Raw genomic sequence first — 25,617 nt, 5'->3', positions numbered from 1 at the left:
CGATAGATCTGCTCCTGACCTCTGTTTATGTCAGGTCCATTAGATCGAGATCGATGTAGATGTGAGTTCCGGTTATCCCTGGTGACTTTGGTAATTGTCCTCGTCTAGAATGGGGGCACACCGGTGAGTGAGATCTATGTCTGGAGTATCGGTGGCCATGTGACGGAGAGTGAGAGCTTCTTCTGTAATGTCGCTGGGGAGAGCAATGTCTTCTCCCGAGGCCGGAGTACTCAAGTTGACGCTCTGAGGAGGCGCAAACTGAGCAATAAGATCAATGTCTGGGAGAGGGGTGATGCTGCTGTCCAGGCGCATGGTGCTCGGAATAGTGGCATCCACTCTTGGAATAGGTACGCTGTTGTCTAGAATAATGATAACTGTGCCGCGGTGGAATGGAGGGTTCAAGACAAGTGCTTCTGAACCAGAACGCCCCGATGGACGGCGGACATCACCAGGGCCTTCCTGCCGAGGTGGAATGAAGGGTTCAAGTAATTCTGAACCAGAACGCCCCGATGGACGGAAGGCCCTGGTGATGTCCATAAAACACTATTATATGTAGGCCAGGCCTACAGACTAGAGGTGAGTTTATTGACATTCCTCTCTGTGTCTTTGTTTTCCATAGCAGACGGTGGCAGGGGTCAGCTGACGAGTCTTGACGACAACCTCTGCAGGATCTGCATGGACACCGTGATAGACTGCGTCCTCCTGGAGTGTGGTCATGGTCACATGCACCAAGTGTGGCAAGAGGATGAGCGAGTGCCCAATATGCAGGCAGTACGTGGTGAGGGCTGTGCATGTCTTCAAGTCCTAATGCACTGCAACACTGCTCCAACCCCCTCACCTGTCATACTTCTTCACAGAAGAAATGCATCTGTGTGCTTGTCACTAGGAGACCTGTATTTTGCGTGTCTTAAGTACCAGGTCTTATTCCCTAACTTGAGTAAACTAAAGACCTGGAGGCGTGATCAATGCCATTTGGCTATTCTGAGTGGCCAAAGAGCATTGATCACGCCTCCAGGTCTTTAGTTTACTCAAGTTAGGGAATAAGACCTGGTACTTAAGACACGCAAAATACAGCACTTTTATAGTATCACACACTGTAGACTACTAATGCACCACCGCTCACATGCAACTGCAAAGTATAATAACCTGTGATCATCATGTTTGAGATGGCATGTCTTTCATGATAGCATTTTTCCTGAGTAGGCCTACTTGCTAAACATTGAATTGCTTTTTTTTCCTTATATTCTTTGAAGGTTAATGTCGATATCTTTTTGAAGGTTAATATCAAATACAATTGATTTAAAATGTGTAATGCCAGATTGAAATGGCCCCTCAGATTGGGTTGCTCATTGCATAACATCAAAGTCTGTACTGTACTCGACACGAAGTCACCATTGCTGCCATCTCAGAAAAGGATGTCCCATAATCAAATACAGTAGCTCAACATGTTGCACTTTCCCTGGGAAAGGGTGTAATTGTGTGCATGGTCTGTTCTTTGTATTTGGGAATGTTGAACTTTTTATTTTGGTAATTAAAGAGATTTTATTCAAAGTTGTGTTTTTTGCATAATTAAGTTATAAAGTTGCATCCTTATTTTTGGTTTCAGTTAAACCTTTTACATTTGGGTCAAAGAAGGCTGGAGTCATGTGTTATGCTACAACATAACATTCTGTACAGATTGTGTTTGAGGCAGACCTCTATAGCATGTATGCTGGCAAACACCTAGACCTACAGTATAAGTTTCTTCACAAATTACATTCAGAAAGGGAACCATTTCTCATAAAATACTCATTGCGGTACAAAGGAAATAGATTTTTAATGACATTATACCAGCACTTGGTTTTAGATTTACAAATATAAACAATGTTACCACATTCACCTGAGGTGATATCAGGGCTATTACAGCACAACACCTGCCCCCAAGGGGCCAAAATATACACAAATAACATCTATTGTGGTATTATTTAAACAGAAGCAAACATATTTGCATTAGGTTCTTGGTGTTTGTTTAAATATACAGATAGCCAGATGGGGTGGGTTTACCACACCAGGATAACAAGTCAGGTAGTGTAGGCTGTCAGTCATATAGTAAATTAACTTCAAATGTTTTCCTGTAATTGTTCCAAGTCATATTTTTTGCCCTATGTGGCAAAACCCAACCATTTGGCACTGCAGTGAGCTAAAGCAAACCACCAACGTTAAGTATTAGCAAATATTTGACCCAGGTTTGTTTGATACGATACCCGTGTCAAATATTCATTACTAAATAGCTTAATTGAATAAATACAAAATAAAACATCTATAAGTTAATGTTGGAGTTCTTAGAAAAGTTCTCAAACACACCACTCATTTCACAAACAAAAGGTGTAAAATAATAATAAAAAAAGGTAAATAAAAAGGGTGTCATTGAGGAATATGAAAATCATATTTTACCATTTAATTTCATTATAGTTTTTGAAATAAAATTCTGGATATTTCATTTCTAATTAAGATATTTGTTCAGATATTTATTACATATATCCATCATCCATCTGCAACTGAGGTTACATTAAATTGGTTTTGGCACATAATTGACATTTGTACACAGCTGTATAAAGGCAAATTGATAAATAGGATGATACTCAACACTTGCTGTAATGTCTGGAAAGAATGCTTAACAAATTGTTCTCCAGAAGAAGTGTGAAAGGACATTGTAAACTCTTGAAATGATACTTGTACAAAAATATTTTCTTTTTCCAGAAACAGAAACCAACAAAGTTTAAGTCATTCTACAAGCACAGGTCTTTGTAAAAGTACAATCATAAACACAAATACACGCATGCTTTGTTGTTCGTCTTCCTGCTTCAATGTTCAGTGAATGATCCCATCCTTTCAATTGATGAGTCTGTTGCTGCGGATTGCAGCATCAGAAAGACATGTGGTAGAGCAGTGACATTCCCTGTCTCTCCTTGTAACTCGCTTAGTGTGACATTGAGTCAGATCTGTCACAGAGGAGTTAAAAAAAAAGTCTTAATTTGTTCCATGTAGTGCAAAGGTCGTCTTTCTTGCATGTTGGGGACTAGCTGACCTTTTGGAGCAATTTGTCTTCTTTCAATCCAAACTGCACACTCACTGACATCTCAGCAATGAACCTCTCACAGGCCATCTTGCTCACCTGTTTACAATACCGGAGGTCAATTTGACAGATGCTTCCACAGCGCTTGAAGAAGGTAAGGGAGTGGTCTGTGACCCTGTTACAAACTGAAGGGAAAGAAAGAGAAGGAAGAAATCTAATGTTAGCCAAGTGCTTAGCCCGGATCTTATGTTGGAAATTGGCTGGCAAAAGAAAGCACAAAATGACCATGAGGGGAGGTCTCTCACCCGACAGGTTGATCTCTGTGAGGGAATCCCTGGTTGTGGTCCCTGCAGCTGTGAAGAGGTTGACAGACTGGTCGTTGATGTGGTTGCAGTAGCTCAGGTCCAGTTTGGACAGCGAGGGCATCTGTCGACAGATAAGCCGCAGGGATGTGTCCGTGATGTCCAACCCGGCTAGACGAAGGTCCACCACGTTTCGAAGCTTACAGCGGTTGTCCAATTGGCCTGAGGTTGGAGAGAGATAATCATTCCCAACTTTAGCTGTAGTTCTGCACAACGGCAGTGATGCTAATAGGGTGCATTTTGCATCCCAAAATGCAGATTATTGATAATGGACCCATCCGTGGACCTTTCTGGGGGTCCATGAACGCACTAATTTGGTGCCATTTAATTGACACATTGCATATACCGTACTTTGCACTGTTGTTTGCATAACTGTTTGGAAGATTTTTAATTGTGTTTATTTCTTTCAGATATATTTAATACATGAATATAACCATTTTATAACCATACTAGATGAAATGGGAGTAAAATGCTGCAATTTGTAAAAATGACAAAATATGACTTCTAACGTAGTTGAAGCAGGACTCATAAAATGTCCAACAGTCCATGGGACCCATCTAAAGACCACCCCTGGCCCAGGGGCCCTGGGTCCCGAGACCTTTTGCTAGAAAACTAATTTACAGTGAAAACTAATTTACATCGCTGCAACTGTGGCAAATCATTATAGTGATACCGATTATTCATCTATAATGTCACTTTCTTTTTAAGTTGACATTTTTAACAGCAGGAGGTGTTGAAATTAAATATTTTGTGATATTAGTATCTAATCTATGGTAGGTGGAGTATACATCCTGGTGGTTTGTAAGCAAAGTTTTGTAAGCAAAGTTCAGCAACCAATAACATAATTTGCTTTCATAAAACAACTATTGTATCAAACTAAGCATCTATTTAGCTAAAATGAACATTGTAATATGTCCATTTGTTGTCCGTGCAGTCACACCAAAACTAAATCATGGTTCATTTAATTGCATCCAGTAGGGGGAGCTCCAATATATTCTCAATTGGTCTGATTAGTACATTCTTATTAAAGCAGACATTCACAATCACCCCAAACGTCCAACACAACAAAACTGAAGGACTACCAGGTCTGTTGTCTGTGGGTGGTGAAAGAAGGTCCCTCATCTGAGCATCTTTGAGTCCCTCCACCCACTGCACGTCCAAGGTGCGCAAGAGAGGGCAGCTGGAGGTGCAGAGAGCAGAGACAGCTACCCAGGAACAGCCAGAGAGCTTAAGGATACGCAGACCTGGAAGATAAAACAACACATTGGTTTAAATGTGGGACTCAAACATGGATTGGGAAGTACCAGTTTTGTATCAAAAACAAAGATACAAGCTCTCTTGAGTCCATTATAATCCATGAGGGAAAATATCAGATTTATAGCTGCCAAATACTGTATATGTAGACTCTAGAGAAAATCTATATATTATTTATTGTGGTTACAGTGTACACACATCAACAGTGTTCAGTGTTTTTTTAGACAATCCTATCCAGACAGAGTAAAGTTCAAGGTCATTGGCATGAGCCCTGGTCAACCAAAGTGGTGGAGGAATGAGAGTAGCAAGTCATGCACCCGACTGAATCACACACCTGGCAATCTGTTAATGAGCCAGCTTAGCTGTTTCTTGGAGATATTGGTCCAGCTGAGGTCCAGGGAGACTGGCTGTCGACGGATGATGCCACTGAGCATGATTGGAGTGACACCACCAGTGCACCGGTTCAGATCTATCTCCACCCAAAGTCTCTTGTCACAGCACCTGCCACAACAAATAGACAACTCAGTATTTGCTAAAGTTAGCTATGCATTTAAGTTTGGGATTAGTATGAGGCTATGAGCCTTGTTATTTTATTTAGTGCCTTGTCACAGATATTTAATGGCGAAGAACAATTATTTCTACGTTTTCACAGCAGAATAAATAAAAGGGTACAACAACAGTATCAGTATTTTTGCTGCTTTTTATTTGATTGTATTTGAAAAAAAGAAGACTTGTTCAAAATGTCATCATTACAAAAGTCAAAGCAAACTCCTGTTCTTACCATCTGTTCCAGGTCTTGGAAACTCTCATGCAGACACACAGCTCCTTGTGTGAGAGATAGCCAAACACCTTCATCCACAACTCCCGCTGTAAGACATGGGTCTTCCCATCTCTCAGGGGCAGTCTGTCAGGCGGCGGGCTGATTGGGGGCGGCCGAATGACGTGGCGCTCCATTTGGACACACTTTGGCGGAGAGCGTGGCGGGACTGGGCGAGTGGTCGGGGAGCTCCTGTTGAATCCCAGCGGGGTGATCTGACTGGGATAGAAGTGGCGGAGCTCCCATGGGGTTCCGTTCATCTCCTTGGTCCTGAGGTGGGGCCTCTGATCCCCCAGCTCGTTGCCGTTGCGGAACACAGACCTCTTGGGCTCCTCGTTCTCGCTCTCAGGCTCCCCCTTGAGGGGCTGCCGGTTTTCGTTGGCCAGGCAGGCCTCTGTATTCTGGATCTCCTGGTTCAGTGCTTTGCTTAGTTCTTTGCTCAGTTCCTTGTTGGGTAGGCGCCGCTTGCGGCGAGCTTTGGGTCGAGGGCCTTTCTCTTGGGTCTCACTGCCACCCTCACTGCTGGGGCCGGCCTGCGGAGAGCTGCAGAGAGACTGGTCGCTGTCTGCGACAGGTGTCTTAAGGGCAGGATTTAAGAATTCTGTCTTGAAGTCCCTGTCTTCTGTGTCTTCCTCAGCCTCACCCAGGCGCCCACTTCGCTCTAAGCCAAGCCGGAAGTCAGCCTCATGCTCTTCCTCGTCCTCCTCTTCGTCGTAGTCCTCTTCCGTCTTGATTTGATGCAGGAGTTTGGGAAAGAAAGAATCGTCTGACCTCTCCTGTAGCATTAAACAAAACAAAACAAAAACAAACACAAACTAAAACTCTTACACATTGCTTAGAAAACTCAATGCAAATGCAATTATTTCTATTTGTACATGCTGGTTAGCCACAAGCTATGTTAACCAAGTCAGGGGTTCCCAACCTTTTTATTGTCACGGACCGGCTGACAGTTCATAAAACGTTCGCGGACCGGCACGCGCATCATCGTACCAAAACACGTTTTCTCATGGATGACAGTTGACTGGCCCTTAAATACCTGCTGCTATATTATTATATCACAACATAATGTTAGCCTATATCAAATATCATTGACCTAAATGGCGTTATATCAACAATGAAAAAAATGTTAGGCTTTCTTTTCTTTTTTTTATAAATTAATTTTGGACATTAAAAACGTGTGACGCATTAGCCTACTTTACCTAGGTAACATCAACTTCTGATACATACTTGACATGAAATGATAATCCTGTACCGTCACCGTGTAGCGTTTTGTTTCATTAGCGCGATCGTGATAAAATAGGCTGCAGCTGTTGTTCCACGTATGAGCGCACATATGAACGGGTGAAGATCATAGTAGGAGGAGAAGAGTCAACTTTTCACGCTGATTTTCCAAACAGTTTCCCAGTTTCTAGGAATTACATTTTGGGCAGGCAAGATGGGTCGTCGTCCCCCCCCTCCCCCCACACAATCAGAAGCACAAAAGGTTTTCAAAGAGATATACCTGCCAGACGAGTAGGATACACGCATTTGCATTCCAATGGGTGATTGAGGGTCGTGCTCTATACTACGCGCAACGGCCAATCCGCTGCCTGTGTTTGTCCTTTCTTGTGTTTTCAAATGGATTTGAAAATACGACGGGAAAACTTGTGATTCCCTTCTCTCGTACCAGTGGCACATGTCTGGTCCGCGGACCGGTGGTTGGGAACCTCTGATCTAAGTCACAATAGAGCGTCAGAGTCCTGACGTCACTCGCTCATCCCCTGGTTCATGGAAGTAATTTCTCTATGGAGAATAACATGGAGTCCTCTTGAAATCGTCTCATATAAGCATTATGGTCCAAAAATAAACAAGCGATATTGTCAGGGAGGGAGTCTCTGTATCATTTACGACCGTCAGTCACTTAAGCAATATTACACAAGAGGGTGTTCTTTAAAGTCATTAATGCACGCCTTCGGGACCGTAGGAACGCGCCCACAGGGTGAGTTTCCGAAAGGTATCGCAGAAGTGCATTAATGACGTTAAAGAACAACCTTGAGTGTAATATTGCAATAATACAACAGTTTTGTCAGTTACACTTAAAACTAAGAGAATCGCTGATAAAAATGTTTTTTTCAATCACAGATGTAGCCACTGCGACCACAAATGCCCCAAGAAACTAGCTAGCCTAGCCACCGAGTCTGCTGTGCTCTGAGAGAAAAGCACGGCTGAATTGTTTGTTTTGATTAGCCGGTGAAATAACGTGGTTATTTCAATGGCTAGAAGCTGTTTCAACCAATCAGATTGCTTCCTCAAAACGACCTGTTGTATAATCATATTTGATACAGTCTGTTTCTAGCAAAAGTCTAACTAATTCAGCAGCAGTAACATTAGCATTTTCTCTCAGTTGATTCTTCATAGCCATATGAATGATACCGCCGGGATGACATGTATATTTTTCAAACACAGTTCCTATATGAGGCGATCTAAAATCCCCCTATGGGGATTACAATGTAAATAAAACGACGTACATGAACCTGTGGACTTGCGCCCTCTACCGAAAATTGACGTCAGACTTCGGTGCTCTATTCAAAAACATACAATATTGCACTTGCATGGACAGCTTGTGTTATCTTGTTTCCATCAAGTCTTTGTTTCATATAAATCCACCATTGTCATGTTATGAACAATTTTTTGTCAATAAATTCTATGCAGTGATTATTTTATGCTTGTTTTCAATAACTGCTCGAACACACAAAAATAATTGAAAAGAAATGTCATAACATGGTGGATTTGTATGAAACAAAGACAACTCAAACTGTCCATACAGGTGCAACATTGTTTCTGTTTCCTAATTTGCTTAGAGCAGTAAAATATGACGTACAATAGTGTAGCACAACATCAAATCAGTTGCACAGCTGTACAAACAACAAAACCCATCAATAATGACTAGGCAGATAAAAAAACAACACAGACCTTTTTCCTTACACTGAGATCCTCCTCCTCATCGTCATCAAAGAGCTTTCGTTTCTTCCTCAGCTTGTCCTCGGGTCTGGGTCTAGGCAGGCCGCTGGGGGACAGTAGCGGTGGCTGTCTATGGAAGGTTTCCTCGGGTCTGTACCTGGGGGTCTCCTCTCTGTCGGGCCTCCTCTTGGCTGTAGACGGCATGTCACCCTCCTCCTTCAAAGGCTTCTGCTCCCTCAGCAGGGAGCCAGGGAGGTTGGAGGCGTACTTGAACCCTGGACCTCTTTTTTGCTTACATACCAAAAGGGACAAAATAGGGGGAAGACAACTTTATACCTTTAGCCTATCGTAAGTCGATGGGCTACAATGCATGACACCCTGCATGGGTTTGCCAAACACTGCTATATAATAAACAGTTTCCTGCCCTTGTGACTGACGGAGAGAGAAGATTCATATGATAGAAGTGACTACTAGAATGTAAACAGGAAGTGGCAACCACCTGACAAGCTTTGAGAAATATAAATACATAATTTACACAAACAACTATATACACAGTAATTGTTATTTTAAAGTGTACAAATTACATTTACACAATCTTTAAGAGTTGGATAACAAATGGATAAATTAACACCAAGGGTTTTTACGGTGTATTGTGAGGGTCAATTCATGTATATGTAGAGGTTGTTTCTGTGCTGTTGTCGTTGTTTAGACCACGAAATGTGCAGCAACATTATTTTCAGAGTGAAAATATCTTCATCTCAGACACATTCAAGACTTTGAACCATTAAGCTTATCACGTAATGTAAATGCTGCAGTTCTTAAAAGTTTATATTGGTACTCACTTTTCCCGTTTTCCCAGCATGGTTACACTTTGGACATTCCCAACAGTTAGGAAGTTCATCGTTCACCACCCCCGAAGCATCGTTTACCTGAAACGGCAACGAAATGTGTGACTAATGTGAGACACAATTGGACGATATGTAGGTTTTTTCTTTTTTTTACCAAATAACTAAAAAGGGAAATGAAAGTAGGTGTTATCACTTTAACTGTAACACATCCCCCCTCAGTAAGAACTCACTGAACAGAATGGGCAAGTATAAACCATGTTGTTGTACAATGACATTGACATGTGCACTGTAACATGGGACGTCAGTCAAAACTTCAACTTTCGAGTGATCTGTCCAGAACACTGAGTGAGTGAGCACAGACCATTGTTCCTCTCCTGAGGATAATCCAGGTGCTTTTTGGAAAATGTGCGATTAGCATTTACATCTTTCAGAGATAGCAGATATTGCAATGTGCCGCTTGCTTCAATGACTGATCAAATTTGACATCCTCTATATACCCTACTGCAAACCACAGTACTGAAGCAGTTATGTGTTACATGACACTGTTGAAGTCTAAAAACTGGTTTGACCAAGACTAAACCAGTAACAACTTGCTACATTTTGACAGAATAGTTACCAACAGGGTGTGTACTGCTTTGCATTTGGTTCATGAAATGCCACTGTAACGACCTACTTAGTATCATGCAATTTCCTCTGGCCCAGGCATATCCTCTCCAGCAAATATGAGTCATGCTAAACGTGCCATTTAGTGGATGCTTTCATCCCAAATTTCACACAGGACTATTATGGCATTATGGTTTTATATGGGTAGCAAACCAACTCTGGCAGTATTGGTGCCAAACCATATACTACCCCAAGAGTTATTATCCAGGACTAATGCTAGATGCTAAATGAGGGTAGAGAAATGAGTGGTTTCAGTGCAACATAAACAGGAAGTAAAACACTTGATGCCTCATCAAATCGTATTTCACCACCACAGTCCAAACCACTGAGTCATGTAAATTAAGAAAGTAAAATGGCACTCCAAGTGCATTCCCGTAGCACACATGAGTCAGCCATGTGAGTCACCTGACTCAGGTGAAGCACTGCTCGCTCCGCCTAGTTTGTCCTTTCCTTACCTTGAGGCAGTTGGGGTGGACGATCTCATTGCAAATGGAGCACTCCATCAGCATGAAGTTGAACTTGTCCTCCTCTTCCTCTAGAGTTTCCTCCTTGCCTGCCTCTTTACACACCACACACACAGCTGTATGGGGCAGGACTGGCTGCAAAGAGCAAATGGATGTTTGTTTCAGGAAAAACTAAATACTGTACAAAGCCTACAAATACATTAAAAGGTTAAATGTTTTCTTCTTTAATAACAGGAACTGTTGGAAGTGCATGCATTTTAATTGCATGCATTGCAGAGTTTCAAAATTCTGGTACTTCTTCAGAGTTTGAGTTTTGCGATCTGCTCAGCTAGTCTCTAGAGTTCTATTCCATTCTATTCTGGATGTTTTGTACAACCAAAATAGGTCAGCAAAACATTATATGCAAATGAATTATAATAATATTAATAATATAATATGACTGACTGACCGCAATGCATTGTCTCATGATGCAGGACTGCTTCATGCGGCCTGGCCCCCCAAACTTCTTCATGTCTTTACAGAAGTGACATTCCCCACACTCCGTCCGCAGGCATGCCTCACACTTTCGGCAACGCGTCCTCCTACGCCGGGCGCCGGACGAGCTCCGATTGGACGGCAGTTTGACCGCCGCAGACACCCCCATCTTGGGCTTTGGCCGGTTGGCAGCCCGCTGCTGAAGAGAGGGAATCAGAGAAAGACTTGGTGAAATGCTGGTGATCAAAGGGACTGTCTCATAACCAGAAGGTTGCAGGTTTGATCCCTGCAACAACTGTATCCATCCTATCTGTCATTGAGCAGGACAAATAAAATCGGTTACACCTCCAGGGGCACTGATCCTAGTTGAGGTTGTGCTCTCAGGTTGAATGTGTACAACTGTACATGTACGTATGCATGCTTGTGAAATATACACAAACATAATTCAACAGTGATATGACTGAGCAATAGCAGTGTATGCGATGTTTATGTCCCGTTTAGAGAATCCAATCAACTTCAGTTCAGTGACAACAGATCCACAGAATCCACATCGACGAGCTTTTCAAATGTATCTCAATTCTCTTGCCAGCTGCTATGCAAGAACAATAAATCCACAAATATAAGACATTTCATAAACCATCCATTAATCTGATTCCTGCTGCAGAAACGAAGGTTACCTTGGCAACACGCTTGCTTTGCTTGTGGCAACAATTTGAAGAGGGTAATGAAAAGAGATGGGGGAAAATAGGTCTATAGATGGGGGTCAAGTATGTGTGAGTTATTTTTGCATTGAGAGAAGATAGTACATCAGGAAAAATATATAAATACAGTACCTTGTTTATTAAAACCCTACCTTCTTTATGTCTGACCATAATTATGACTCCATTAAGCCATTCTGACCTGAGATCAGATTCTAAAAATGTCTTCTACATCCTGACAGTTTTCTGAAAAAGCTATGTTTCTATGTCAGTCGTTCTTCGATTTTTCAAAAATAGCCAACAAGCTCGTAGCGAGTGGCGCGCTATGAGCTTGTAGATCTGCTAAAGCATAACATAATGCTAACACCAAAAGGGGTTCCCGCCCAAAATGGGTTAAATGACTTAAGGGTGAGTTAAGGGTTGTCTTTTGAGTGAAACCATGCAAGTTAATATGAACCAGTAAGACATCTGAGGGCGAGAAGCGATGTGCACACATCCGCCTGGGTTACAGCAGACTGCTGGGCGAGCGCTGGCGCTTTGGAATGGGGGGTCAGATCAACATATCTGCATGGGTGACAGCAGACTGCTAGGCGAGCTCTGGTGCTTTGGCATGGGGGGTAAGATCTTAATTTTCAGGCCTGTTGTGAACTCTAGTTTTCGCCGGCTGCCGGGAGCGGCTGCACTAATAACTTTGGGGCAGGCCCGTCTATGGACAGCTATCAGTCAAAAGGGAGACATCGATGAGAAGATAGCAGTAAGGAGGATGAGACTAGCTGGCCACTGCCACCGACACCAAGAACTCCCGGCCAAAAAGCGTGTACTGTGGGAACCAACACACAGGCATCGATCAAGAGGACGTCCCACACCTACCTATGTGGACGTACTAAAGAAAGATGCTGGTGCAGAAAGCACAAATGAGCTGGCCAGATGTATGTAGAACCGAGATGACTGGAGACGCCGATGGAGGGCTCGTCTGAGGACGACGTAGAGAGAGAGAAGGATGGATGGGGAAGGATCAACATATGGAATGTCAGAACAGGTCAGCTTCATATATGGAGATCTAAGGGTTTGAGGTCAGATGAGTAGCTGGCCAATATTGATGACATCAGTGGTCTCCATCCCTGATGATGTCACGTGATGTCACATGCCCGACCAACACACTGACAGGAAATGCACGATTCCATAGTTAAATGCGAACTTCGGTCAACAACAAATCCCATCGCAAAACAGGGAGTGAAGCTAACATGGAAATGCACCACGGCATTCCAGGATAATCTGTAGTAGTTTCAGAATTATAGGACCTGTAAAGAAGTGAAGCTAGTGCAGAATCTGATGATTTTCAACAGAGAAACCTCTATGACTAAGTCAAACCTATTTTTATCCCTTCAGTTCAGACAATACTCAAAATCCTGGAATTGGTCATAGAAATAGAATATGTTTTATGGATAGTTACAAAGCAAAATGTTTAACTGTAGATGCAAAAACAAATGATGTCATGACTAAATCCAAAACCAAAAAAGACTGCCTATTCGGAGAACAAGATTGCTGCAGCATGGCTAGTGCTACCTGTGCCTTTTTGAGCATTTCCCAAAATTAGGCTACATTTTAAATCAAGCATTAAATCATGGATGGAAATATCCATCAATATAGAATAGCATGATGGTTTAAATAAATAAAAGATCAATGATTTATTCACAGCACCCCTCTCTAACACGCTCTCACAGTCATTATGTAATATACCAGCACATTCCATGAGGAACGGATATGTGTAATAAGAACGCAATAACTGCTGAAAAGCCAGAGAATTTGGGCACAAAGCTTAAAATCACTAGTGAGTTACAAAGAACAACATGTTCCTTCACGTTTAGCAGAACACCTCCTTCGCAGAATTGCTTCATAAAGAGAACTTTTGGACAGAGAGAGAAAGAGAGAGATGTTGATGTCTCAACTTTGGCCAATCTCAAGCTCATTATCTTAACCTTGGAACCATAACAAAGGTTAAAGCAGATGAGATGGGGCAAAAATGGGGCTTACATGTTCTGTACAATCTGATCAACTGTGGTGGGCATAATATCAGGAAGACATAAAAGGAAGAAGTTACAGGACCTACAGGTATAATTTACTGTAACAACATATTACCATCCATGTTCAACTGTGTATACGTCATTTCATTCCAGGATTTGTCTGACACTGTTGCTATTTGGAACCTATTGGTAGGGGACCTCAGTCTGAACAGATAAATGGTGCATTTAAATGGAAAATGGTGCATTTATATAGCGCCTTTATCCAAGGCGCTTTACATAGATAAACAGATGATTGTGAGACAGACATACTTCACTAGCAAAAGAGGGATAAAAAGCTACTATATGACTTGACATTATAGAAGCAAACAACATGCACCATCATGTAGCTCACACAACCATGTGACAATGATGTATTGTGACATCATTCTATTGGAATTCTGTTCTATCATTAAAAGCCAAAAATGTTCACAACACCCACAGAAGTGAATGTTTATCTATGCAAGTAAAATGTGTGAATGCTATTACACATAAACATATTCATGCACTTATTTGACAGAAGCCATGTATCTTCTTTTTAGTACTTAATGTTTCATTCTCCAAAGACCATGAGATTCTATTTGCTGAATGTTTGCTGTTTTAATGGACCCTTTGTTTAAAACACTGACATAATCTGATTACAACAGATTACGGCATCAAATAATTGCCGTTTACAAGACAGAACAATCCTGACCTCTTCGGTGCAGGTAGCCTATAAAAGCAAAGATCAGTTGACCAGCATTTACTGTAACTTGTTGAGTAATGTGTCAAGAATTCGCAATTGGTTTGCTGCCTAGGCCCCATGAACAAAAACATGGCCATATGAGTACAGCCCTCTGACTCAGACTCAGCGTGGATTTCAGTGGGAGGAAGTCACAAGGCTGCTTGACTCCAGTGGACCTTGTTGCCACACTGGCTGCACAAAAGAGAGGGAAATGTTTAACATCTCAATCACTCTGCAGACTAGAGAAGAAGAGCTCGGAATAGTACCCCCCCCCCCCCTTCCCAACGACTGTGGAGCATTGTACTTGTTTAAGCACAACAAGTAGTTTCCTCAACTGTTTATTCAAGCAGGGCAAGTATCTGTCTATAAACTGCCAGAGAGAGCCAAGTTAATGCCTGCTTCACAAGTCTACACAAATCAAAAGATTTCTGAGAACCTGGCTGGTCAAGTGGGCATTGGGAGCCCCGTGGAGAGGCCTGTAAAAGTAGTCCAACAGGCAGGAGCGGTAAAGTGCTGTAAGAGCCTCCTCATTGTTCCCTCTCCCCATCCCCCTCCCCAGTTCCTGCTGAACAACATCGCCTAAAGCCTTCTTAAAGGCACAGAGACTGAGAGTAGGGAAGTTTGAGAAGTGAGAGAAAATTAAGATAGGTAAAAAGAAAAAGAAAAAAGAGCAGCCTCTCAGAACACGTAGAGGGAGAGAGTGTATGTGTGTGTAATGTACAGACAAATCAGAGCTTTTATGGGGAAGTGTAATGTTTACATGGAGTGGAGGCTGCACTACGTTTCTCATTCTCAAGCTACAATGTTCAGATAAATTGCATTGTCTGCCTGCCACATTTAATAAGAAATGGGTCTATAAAAGGCTAACATAACAGATTATAGATATTGGATCCACCGATGTAGGCCTAGGGATGCACACAGAGATCAAGAAATTCCCTTCGATGACCAACTTGGGCATTGCATTCAAAACAATACATGATAGGTGACACTAAAACGAAAGAATAACGGTAATAGGCTTTTCTCAGACACACTGCGCTGTCTCTGTTCCTTGCTACTAGAGTATATAAGGGCAGAGAGGCAACGACAGAAGGTGATTAGGGAACAAAACAGCATTCTTCTCAAAAAGGATTAGTGATTCACCGCACACGCTTGACAAATACAACAGCGTGTCCAGACTCCAGAGAACACCATAAAAGCAGAAAAATCTGAAAGCACTGACCTGTTCCGATTCTGAATCATAATCCTCTTCGTCTCCACTCATTGACAAGGCCATGGTTACTCCTCTCTTCTCTCATCATTTGTCCACGGCACAGAAAACTGACATGGCTGAAACCTCCAAGCTCCTGGCTGCTCTCTCTGTCTGCTTGTTTCCTCCTCTGCTGTGGCTTTGGGCCGCCCCCCTCTCCCTTCTCCCCTCCCTTCTACACACACACACACACACACACACACAGTCACACACACACAACAGCAGCTGCACACAGACACAGACACACACACACACACACACACACACACACACACACAAGGCGTCAGGCAAACCTCATGAATATGCCTCTATGCGTCGTCGGGAAGGTCAGGCAAAGAAGGGGGCAGACCAAGCCAATAGTGAGGCAGATGGCTTTCGGTTACAAGGTGGCCTACAAAGGGGGCGCCCAGAAGCAGAGAGGGGAGGGATCACTGATAACTATGGGTGGGACAACAGAGCAGGGCTAGCTAAGGAAACAAATAAGAGTCAGGAATAGCTCAGCAATGTCACACGTCACAGGAACAGTAAATTATTATTATTGGTATTTGGTAGTATTATTATTTTTCTTTAGCCTTAGTATTGTTAAAATTCTGTCTCCAACTTTGTGCCGTGATCCTGTGACAAACAATAATGATAATCAGGAAGTCCATCAGTTTCTCTGGGTGTGATTGCTCTGTTTTTAATACCCACCATGCCCCTCGGCTGTTATGGTTACTCACAGGATGATGCTTTATGACATTGATTCATCCCACAGTTATGCAATAGTTATGCAGTTATGCAATTAAATGCATCTATCCTGGTATTATCATTCCAGTTAATTACTTCACTTTTCAGTCCCTCTTAAATTTCCATGAGTTTTTGTATGCAGGTTTCAAATAGTTCAGTTGTCCAACTTGTCCCGACATAATACAGTTTGTTTGTCCCTTATGAGTTATAACTAAATAAATTATCTGAAAGGTCATGTCAATCACAATAAAACAACTAGTGACTAGTCAGATGAGTAAAGAGAGAAAGAGATCAATTACGTACCAACAGATCAGTGGTTCTCAACCTTTTCAGGCCGTGACCCCCCAAAATAATCATATTTGGACTGGAGTTCCCTTTTGTTTGACTCGGTTCCAAAATAGCAGATCTACAGGCTCACAACGCCAATGTTTGCCTCTTTCTTATATTATTTGACAATTTGGCCAATGTTTGACCAGCTTTTATAGTATAGTTTGTTCATTTATTTTAGTGCAGTAATGATATTTTCTGTTTCTCGTTTTTGTATTAAAAAGTCCTTAAATTGTCGCTCCACTCACTGCTATCAGGGGACCACAGAATTCTATTGGAGAGGCCCCCCCCCCCCTACAAAATCATGTGGGGACCCCCCTGGTGGTCCAGAACCACACGTTGAGAACCACTGTCCACTGTCATAGATGATGAGACATAAATACATCTTAGACACTGCAAATAATTCTGTATTGAAAATTAGATAAGATAACCTGATATCCCAATATATTAACTGTGAAGGAGTAGCCCATTTGATCAAGACTATCTACGATGAATTTGATCAAGCCTCTGATTTGCTTTTGTATACAAAAGCAAAAGTCAGACTCGACAAAATAAATCTATAGTCTTAGAGGTGGACTGGCCACAGGATGTACCGGGCATATTCCCAGGGGGGCCACGACCGTAGGGGGCAGCTCAAGTTATGATATGATAAATAAAAAATAGAAATTGACAGGCAGGCTGGCCAATAGGCAGCAGGCCACCGGGAAAGGTCTCGGTGGTCCCACGGACCAGTTCGGGCCTGCTGCCATTCTGCCAGTGCTATCATGATAATTTCACTGTACCTGTATCAGTGAGTGACAAATAAACCCTCTTCTATCTGGAATCCTTTTGCCAGCATCATTCTTGTGAAAGCAACAAAGGGTTGTGTAGTTGTCTGTTGGTTTGTATCATTTATGTTGTTCTGTAAAAGTGGTGGTATTAGGGACAGAGCTTGTTTGTTTGTGCCTCGACGGAGCAGGCGGTAGAGTTTCTGCTATGGTCTGGGGCTGGGCCAAATTTGAATTTTTGTCCCAGTCCAGCCCTGCTCTTGAGCCAAAACTAGTGCAGGAGTATATTTTAGGTACAGAATATACACATTTGAAATATTCTAGTTTCTGACTGATTTTATTCCCTCCCTGCTAAATAAATGTAAGTGGGAGGTGTTTAACTTTACATGTAGGACCCTGATGTAAACACACTTTTTTTTGTTTGATCACATAGCAGTTTTTGTATTGACCTGTGCCTTCCTTGGACTGTACCCATTCTGAAATCTATTAATAACATTTTCAATCAATCAATCAATCCATCAAAAGTGGACTTCAGAGGTGAACATGATGGTAAACCTCGCATGAACTGTTTTCTGCAGCTGCCACTTGGGATGGAGCAAATAGACAGGTGTTGTTGTAAACCTGGTGGCAGTGAACTTTAGAGGCAAATATTAAGTATTAAGTAAGAATTGTCACTACTGAATATTAACCAACTGGTTTTCAATCAGCTTTCAGGTGAGTAGTATGCTATGGGGATATAACATTTTGAGTAGCCTAAGCCTATAATAATTAAAACCATGATTACATACACAATCCGGTGTTTTCAATTGCAAGTGCCATTAGTGCGACTAATGTATTTATACTAAGGTTATCAATCATTATCATCATCACTGGCAGGAATAATTAGCTATAGAAGACCATTTGTAGAGTAGACAGTAGACACGCATACTACTTTTCCAATAATGAATACTAGTATCGTATTACCGATTTACCAGTATCGGTATAATGTTTTGTATAAATAAAACGGCTTGTCTTGGAATTCGGGAGGAACCATTTTGGCATGTTGACCATGCTTAATAAACCCATGTGACCCCATGTTCCTCCCAAATGCGCACAGTATCACAATTTATTTGGACTATCGCTTGGAATTGCGCGGGTGGAAAAACTGTTCAGATATAAAAAAATATATACATGTATTTTAGTGGAAAAACGTGGTCTGAAATACTTACTTACGCTTAAATTGGCGCAATGTGGCGGTCTGGCGGACTGTTGTTGCTGACACGGTGACAGATTACTTCATCTTGCGCTCTGCGAGGGTTGGGAAAAAAGCAAGCGACTGTCTGATCCATTCATCCATATCCGGTGTAGAGCAGATACGGAAAGGAAACAGTCTGTGTGTCTGTCGGCAAACTCCTTACCGGACACAGTAGGCGGGTTTTAGGCCGGATCTGAGGACCGAGCAATAAATAGAACCGGCTTTCCACCGGTACTGCGGAAAGCCCAGTGACGCCAGAGGCAGTGCACTGTGGGTAATGTATGTTTTGTTTCCTGGTGGCTTTACTTACTTACTTACTTGACAGTCAGCTGTTGCGCGCACCAAGGTTTTTTTTGGCAAGAGTTAGATTTTCGCATTTCTTGCGTTCCATGCAACAGTGTAGCAAATCTCGTATCCAAAGTGTGGTGCTCGTCGACGCTCACATCGAATATTGTGCTTGACACCGAAAAACGTAACTGCGAAAAGTAAACATTTTACTGTCGGAATGAGTTTGAACGAGCACTCCTTACAGGCACTGTCATGGAGAAAACTTTACTTGAGCCGAGCAAAGTTAAAAGCCACCAGCCGGACTTCAGCTCTTTTATCTGGTTTCGCAATGGTAAGTAAACTTAGATTCCGCGGATCATTTTTGTAACATTACATATTAAATACTTTGCATGGACTTGATCTGATCAAATTCCGAATTACTTGAAGACTTGTTCACAATATTGCCCGTTGATATAAATCAATACATCAATGGATGACGCATGTGCTCTATGGCCATGTTGATGAGACGGTTAATCAGGCTCAGTCAATTAAGGATTGATTGATTACTTAACGTTTTGCAAATAGTACAGTAGGTACGATTATACGACAATGGTGCTAAAATATATTAGTCTTGTTGTTCATCCCAAATAGATCCTATTTCTACTAAAGAAAAAAGAAAAGAAAGGGACTATAGGATCATAAAGATCATAGTCTGTTGGTTGAGTGAGGCTGTGGCAACTGTTGAGTCTGTGACAACTGTTCTCTCCCCCCCTCCCCCTCCCTCTCTCTCTTTGCCTATACATGGGTGTACCATTCTGTTACTGCTCAGCTCACATGAAAATGATGCCTTAAACACATTTGGGAAAATGTTCTTTCTATTTTTCTCAGGTTGCCATGGTGGAGGTACAACTGGAGACAGATCATACGTATCCCCCAGGTTTGCTGATAGCATTTAGTGCATGTACCACTATTCTGGTTGCAGTGCATCTCTTCGCCCTTATGATCAGCACCTGTATTCTTCCTAATCTGGAGGCTGTCAGCAATGTTCATAATCTGAATTCTGTCAACGAATCTCCCCACGAGCGCATGCACCGTCACATAGAACTGGCTTGGGCTTTCTCCACAGTCATTGGCACCCTTCTCTTCCTCACTGAGGTGGTTCTGTTGTGCTGGGTCAAGTTCTTGCCTCTCAGACCCCCCCATGAGAAAAATGCCACAATGAGTTCTGGTGAGGCCGCCGCCATCGCCTCAACGGCCATCATGGTACCATTTGGATTAGTATTCATTGTCTTCGCTGTTCACTTCTACCGCACGCTTGTGAGTCACAAAACAGACCGTCAGCTCTCGGAGCTGGAATCAGTTATTCGGCTTCAGACCCAGTTGGACCACAGGTCTGAGAACGATGACGCGCAGGCGTCAGTCAATTTTCTCTGATGAGGAATGGATGTGCAGCTGACTCTCTCAACAGAACCTTAATGGTGAAAAGTTCTGATGAAGAGGATGTGAAGTTGTGGCGTGTGCTCAAATGCATTTTATTAACTATAATAAGTAAAAATATTATATTCTTTTGTTACAGAATTTGTCAGTCCACTTTTGGATACTGCATGTTCGCTGTCCTTTCTATGTTGTATGCAAATATACAGCCCTGGCAAATAGACCTGCCACTCATGCCAAGGTAAATCAGTTAACGGAGTAGTTCACCCAAACAATTACCGGTACTTATTTTCTATCAATTACACACCCCATGAAGCCTTGAATTCATGGAGATTATTTTGTTTTTGTCGCATTCCGATGCCAATAATAAGATTTTTTTGGGGTGAGCTACTTTATTAACCTTCAATCTGAGTAGTAAAGTTACAGTTAATTGTAACATTTTTATGTTCAATGCAGAAATGTTATACGTCTGAAAGACTGACAGTCATGTGTGTGCAATATCATGCAAATGTAATGGGTTACATCAGTGGTTTTGATAGTAGTCTAGTATACTAGTAATAGTGGTCAGGTAGATGGAATTTCAACAGCTTGTTCATGTTTATTACTGATTAGTTACTGATATTCAAAAACATGACTCATTTACAATGTTTATGTTGTCAAGAGGTTTTTACGGCTTTTATCAATGCAAATAATACTGTATTTCACAAATGAGGCAGCTGTGTAGTTTATTGGTTTAGACCTAAGGTGAACTGAACAGATTGGGATTCATTGTTATTAATCCATTGCACCTGATGGGTGCTTTCTTCCCCTGGGCCCTGCTTTAGTGGTCCACTAGTTGAGAAATCGTGAACTGAATGACCTGGTGACCTATTATGACCATCCATGTAGTAATTTACTGACAAGTTGGAAGTCAAGAAATTCAACAGAAAAGGGAAGTTAGAATCTCAAGAGGTTGAGAAACAGTGGGATGTATAGCAAGTGTTAAAAAAGCACTAATCTTAGCCCATATCCCCATACCCAACACAACAGTGGTCCCCAGGTTGATTCTAAGTCAGGGTGGTGGTCCCTCATTCACAATCGGTTGAAAACCCCTGATCTAAAATGTCTGATCACGGATGCTTTCCCGTTTTTAATGGATTAAAGTCACTCATCCATATTTGTATTAATACTGTATAGTCAAACATAACTTTGCCAAATGTCTCTGCTGTTGCAGAACTGCACACAGCTGTGATTGCATGTTTTTAGCACAAATTTATCGGTGTTTTGTTTCTTCTATTGATGTCTATAGTTTCTATTTGTTTATTTATTGTGGCTGACCCAGACCCACTATCAGGATGTAGGATTTTAATTGGGCTGTTTTAACTTCAAACATGTTCTCAACTTCTGGTCAATCCAACATACCATTAGTGTTGTTTTTAATCAACTAAAACTGGTTAATTTAATTACCACATTTTGTTCAAATGACTTAATTGTATTACTCTCATACTGTTGTTCCATTATCAGAATAGGATTCATGATCAATGGATTGTAAACAGGGTTTTGCAGTATGTTCACTTTTGACGTTTTAAATATACTGTATTGCCTAGTGTTATTGGATCTTCTACTCTACTTACTTTAGTGAACAACTTGTAGATGCTCTGATTAGTTTGTCTGTATCATTTGCAAAATTAGGATGCATTTGTTCTCAAGCCATAGAGAATTAATGCAGAACACTGGAGAACATTATAATGGAAAGTTAAGGAAACAAGAAGCTGAATGTTGATGGACACCAGTATTTTTCTCCTCTGTGCATAATGCTGAAAATATATATGCTGTTTAGTATCAGCATATATCAACAGGATATTGTTTACGATTTTGGTTATCGTAATATGATATACTTAAATGTCATCTTGGTCTTAAAGGGGCATTAGTGTAAAGCGATAATGTTTTATGAACTTATTAGACTCTCCTGGCTGTCTGAGGGAAATTAATTATGAAAACAACTTAATTGGTCATATTCACATAAATTCTAAAAGGATGTCTGGTCCTTCAATATCTTTTGAAAGTGCCAATAATTCTCAATATCGCCCAGTCCTACAGTGGTTGGTGAATGAGTGTTATAATGTACTGCGAGTACATTTTTACCTTGACCATACCTTAACTTTTTTGTTTTCAAAATGGCAAAAATAAGTCGCATTGCTGTTTTTGCTATTTTTGAAAATTATGAATTTATTGTCTCCACCAGGCCGAAGGCCTAGTTGTTGTCTCCACCAGGCCGAAGGCCTTGGGTGGAGTATGTTTTGCACTCCGTCCGTCCGCGTGTGTGTCCTTATCCGTTATCAGCTAATCTCCGGCACCGTTGGCCCGATCCATGCGAAACTTTGCACACACACTCCCTGGATGCCAACACGAACCTCTGCCCCAAATATTCCTCAACGGCCTGTTATAGTGCCACCAGGAGGTCACAACCTGACCTGCCCTGGTGGAGACCTCATTCGCCTATGACATACTGAAATAGGGATGCCAGTTTGAAAGTGGTTAAACCCGTATAAGAAGTGAATGTTAACTCAAGCAGTATTGGTGTTCTGTGCAGTTAAAGCCCATGGGGTCACATCTTGAGCATGTTGAAGGAGCCTGTGACTATTATGGCTTTTGTATTGTGATAGAACGCACACATATCTGTCAGTTCTACTGCCACAAAATAGCTGATCTACAAGCTCACAGAGTTGTGAGCTTGTACATGTACTATTTTCACTAATGTGGAAAAATTTTATGAGAAATGTATTTGAGTCAGAATTATTATTGCTGCTCAAAAAAAACCGTTACATTTTACTTTTTGTATTTTGGATGCTTGAGCAAATACTCTGTGGTAACCTACTACAAAGTATGGAATGTATACAGTATATTTTTGTCATTGTCCTGACTCCTGTGGCACATTGTTGAATACCGTGGATGTAATTTGAACTTTATATTCTCTATTTTGCATGAAAGCCCTAGTAAGTTCTCACAGTTGAATCACTGACTGTTTTTTATGTAGTAACAAAGTAACAAAGGTGAGGAGTGTTGCTCTTGCAGATATTCATGCAGTCAACTTTGTATTACATGTGATTTTATTGAATTCAGTCAATTCACCGTTGGACAGGAGATCATGAAATTATTTGGAAACCCTTGGAACCTTTGTTTCTCAGAACTGCCACGTGTGCCTTTCTTTTAAAAGAAAAAAAGATGAGAAAAATCAATTGATGAATTAAGAATTGATGACCACTCTTTCTTGGTTCCTTTTGATTTTAGCATTCTTAGTTTGTGCTGTTTATTTATTTGACCTACTGTAAATGATTATGTAAGTCTAACTGCTTGTGTGAATATACACCTTTAAGTGTGTTTTCCGTCTCATGTTGAAGTGTCTAAATATTTGTGTTGCACTTTGATTGCATATCTGTGGTTTACTAGACTTTTTTCACCTGTTTCGTGCAGCAGGATTTGTGTTGCGTCTTTAAATAAAGGACATTTTGGTTGAATTTTGAGTTTATTAATACGTATTCAATAAAAAATAAACTGTTTAAATCTCCTAATTAATATTTTATATATTATGACTGTATATATGTGATATGGGTGTAGGTAGTTAGATATGCAAGTTAAATGCAGTATTTATTTTATGCTTTGTTTAATTTGACATAAAAAAACATGCATGATACCAACATTGTTGAGGAAGTCAGAATGAATATCACACAGGAAATGTGTCCAAACCTAACCGCTACAAATGTGTTGCTGAAAAGCTTACAAAGCTGATAGCCATATATAGACAAATGCAAGAACTCACAACAACAACTCTTGCTGGATAAGGTTGTTAATTTGAATATGTTTTATGTATAAGAACGGATGATTCCTTGATAAAAGCTAAATGAACAGTGAACCATGCAACTTGGCTTATGTCTGGAAAGTATCCTTTTATGTAAGCTATGACAAGGGACTTTTTCCCTCAACCCCCATCATCTCCCACAATAACAATCTTGAATTATTCTTGCTGGCTTGTATACCCTCTGCGTATATACAGCTGTGTCCTTTCTGGGGTATGTTTCTGTACAGACAGATGGGAAAAGGTGCTTCCACACACAGCAAGACCTGTCTGGCTATGTAGAGCTAAACCAGAGAAAAATCTTTCACTTTTTGGAAAGGTGGAACTGGACATCCATAGAGAAACAGGAACAGCCTCTTTATCCCCCTTGAACATCCATTATTGTGGTCAGACCAGATGAGGTCTTTCAAATGCTGATAAAACAGTCTTAACATTACAAAAACTGTTTTGCACCCACCCCCGTCAAAACCTGTTTGATAGTCTTATTTCTGTGTAGGCTGCCCCACCTCTATACTGCAGGGCAGAAAACTTTGCTAGTAAACAAGAATGACAAAGTCATATACCAGCTTATGCCAAGCAATAACCCTTGAAAAGTACTGTCATGATGACTCTTGCAAGTTGCATCTTACATTACAAAAATAATATTAAACTCAAGAGTTAAATGATACGTAGCTTGCGGAGTTAGTTCAGTCAGATTTACTTGAGGGGTTTCATGCTACGTATATGCTCATGGGCACATTCATGCGTATTAAAATGGTACTACACATGTTCATTTGTTACATGCCATTCGCTGACGTTGCAATCAGCTGACCAATTGCCGGGTTATTATCAGTCTCTGTTCTTCCTGCTGTCATCCTCCTGCTGTCATTTGTCCCTGGACTGTCCCTGGCATGCACCTGTTTGCTCCCACCGCCTCCCCAGCACTGCCCTGCATTGATGACGCACTAAACCACTATACCAGATGCAGTTCGTTCAGCATTCTGAACTCCACAGCTGGTACTGGCAGGTAGAGCGGTACCCTGACTGAGGCTTGTCCCAATTCCATCAACTCCATCAGTCAAGGGCTGTGGCAGTTCAAGGTCATGCCCCAGCCACACAACATTTTTTCCCAGTATGCCTCAGGCACACCCACAAACTGTTCATTGTTGTACTTGTTTAGAGAATGCTTTTACGTAGAGCTTGTGTGGTTACCAGTGTGGTTAACCATGTTCAAACAAGTTCTGCACTCATTTCAAGCTTCCCTGAAATCACACTGAACTCACAGTTATCAGCACAATTTTCATAATGAATCTTCACAAAATAAACTACTACTACTGACCGCATCACAATCATTGTGATGCAGTCGGCAGAGGTGGTTCAGGGATAGAGTGGCCGGATGGCAACCACAAGGTTGCCAGTTCGAACCCAGGCTCCCCCAGAGTG

General features: G+C 41.5%; 2 protein-coding genes across 5 annotated transcripts; one reads left to right on the top strand and one right to left on the bottom strand.

The window, feature by feature from the left end:
• Positions 1-1,797: 1,797 nt before the first annotated feature.
• Positions 1,798-15,748, bottom strand: kdm2ba (lysine (K)-specific demethylase 2Ba). Of its 4 annotated transcripts, XM_080766780.1 has the most exons (11): positions 15,579-15,748; positions 10,852-11,076; positions 10,395-10,538; positions 9,271-9,357; positions 8,441-8,728; positions 5,453-6,264; positions 5,006-5,172; positions 4,500-4,661; positions 3,361-3,579; positions 3,155-3,240; positions 1,798-2,981 (listed from the first exon to the last, which is right to left on the bottom strand). In XM_080766780.1, exons 1-11 carry the CDS (start codon positions 15,630-15,632, stop codon positions 2,976-2,978), a joined length of 2,250 nt encoding a protein of 749 aa, XP_080622906.1. In that variant the 5' UTR covers positions 15,633-15,748; the 3' UTR covers positions 1,798-2,975. The 4 variants fall into 4 exon arrangements, with proteins under 4 accessions (XP_080622906.1, XP_080622903.1, XP_080622905.1 ...); XM_080766777.1 differs by having other exon boundaries at positions 1,798-3,240; XM_080766779.1 differs by having other exon boundaries at positions 1,798-3,240; positions 8,441-8,719.
• A 3,241-nt stretch (positions 15,749-18,989) lies between these two features.
• On the top strand, positions 18,990-23,857 carry orai1a (ORAI calcium release-activated calcium modulator 1a). The gene is made up of 2 exons (XM_080765244.1): positions 18,990-19,278; positions 19,815-23,857. The coding sequence occupies exons 1-2, from the start codon at positions 19,165-19,167 to the stop codon at positions 20,358-20,360; spliced, it is 660 nt and encodes a 219-aa protein (XP_080621370.1). The 5' UTR covers positions 18,990-19,164; the 3' UTR covers positions 20,361-23,857.
• Positions 23,858-25,617: the final 1,760 nt, after the last annotated feature.

This window comes from Protomyctophum bolini, assembly GCF_963924005.1.
Source record: "Protomyctophum bolini genome assembly, chromosome: 6".
Taxonomy (NCBI): domain Eukaryota; kingdom Metazoa; phylum Chordata; class Actinopteri; order Myctophiformes; family Myctophidae; genus Protomyctophum; species Protomyctophum bolini.
Note: the sequence above shows the minus strand (reverse complement) of the source record. Positions and strands in the feature narration are given on the sequence as shown.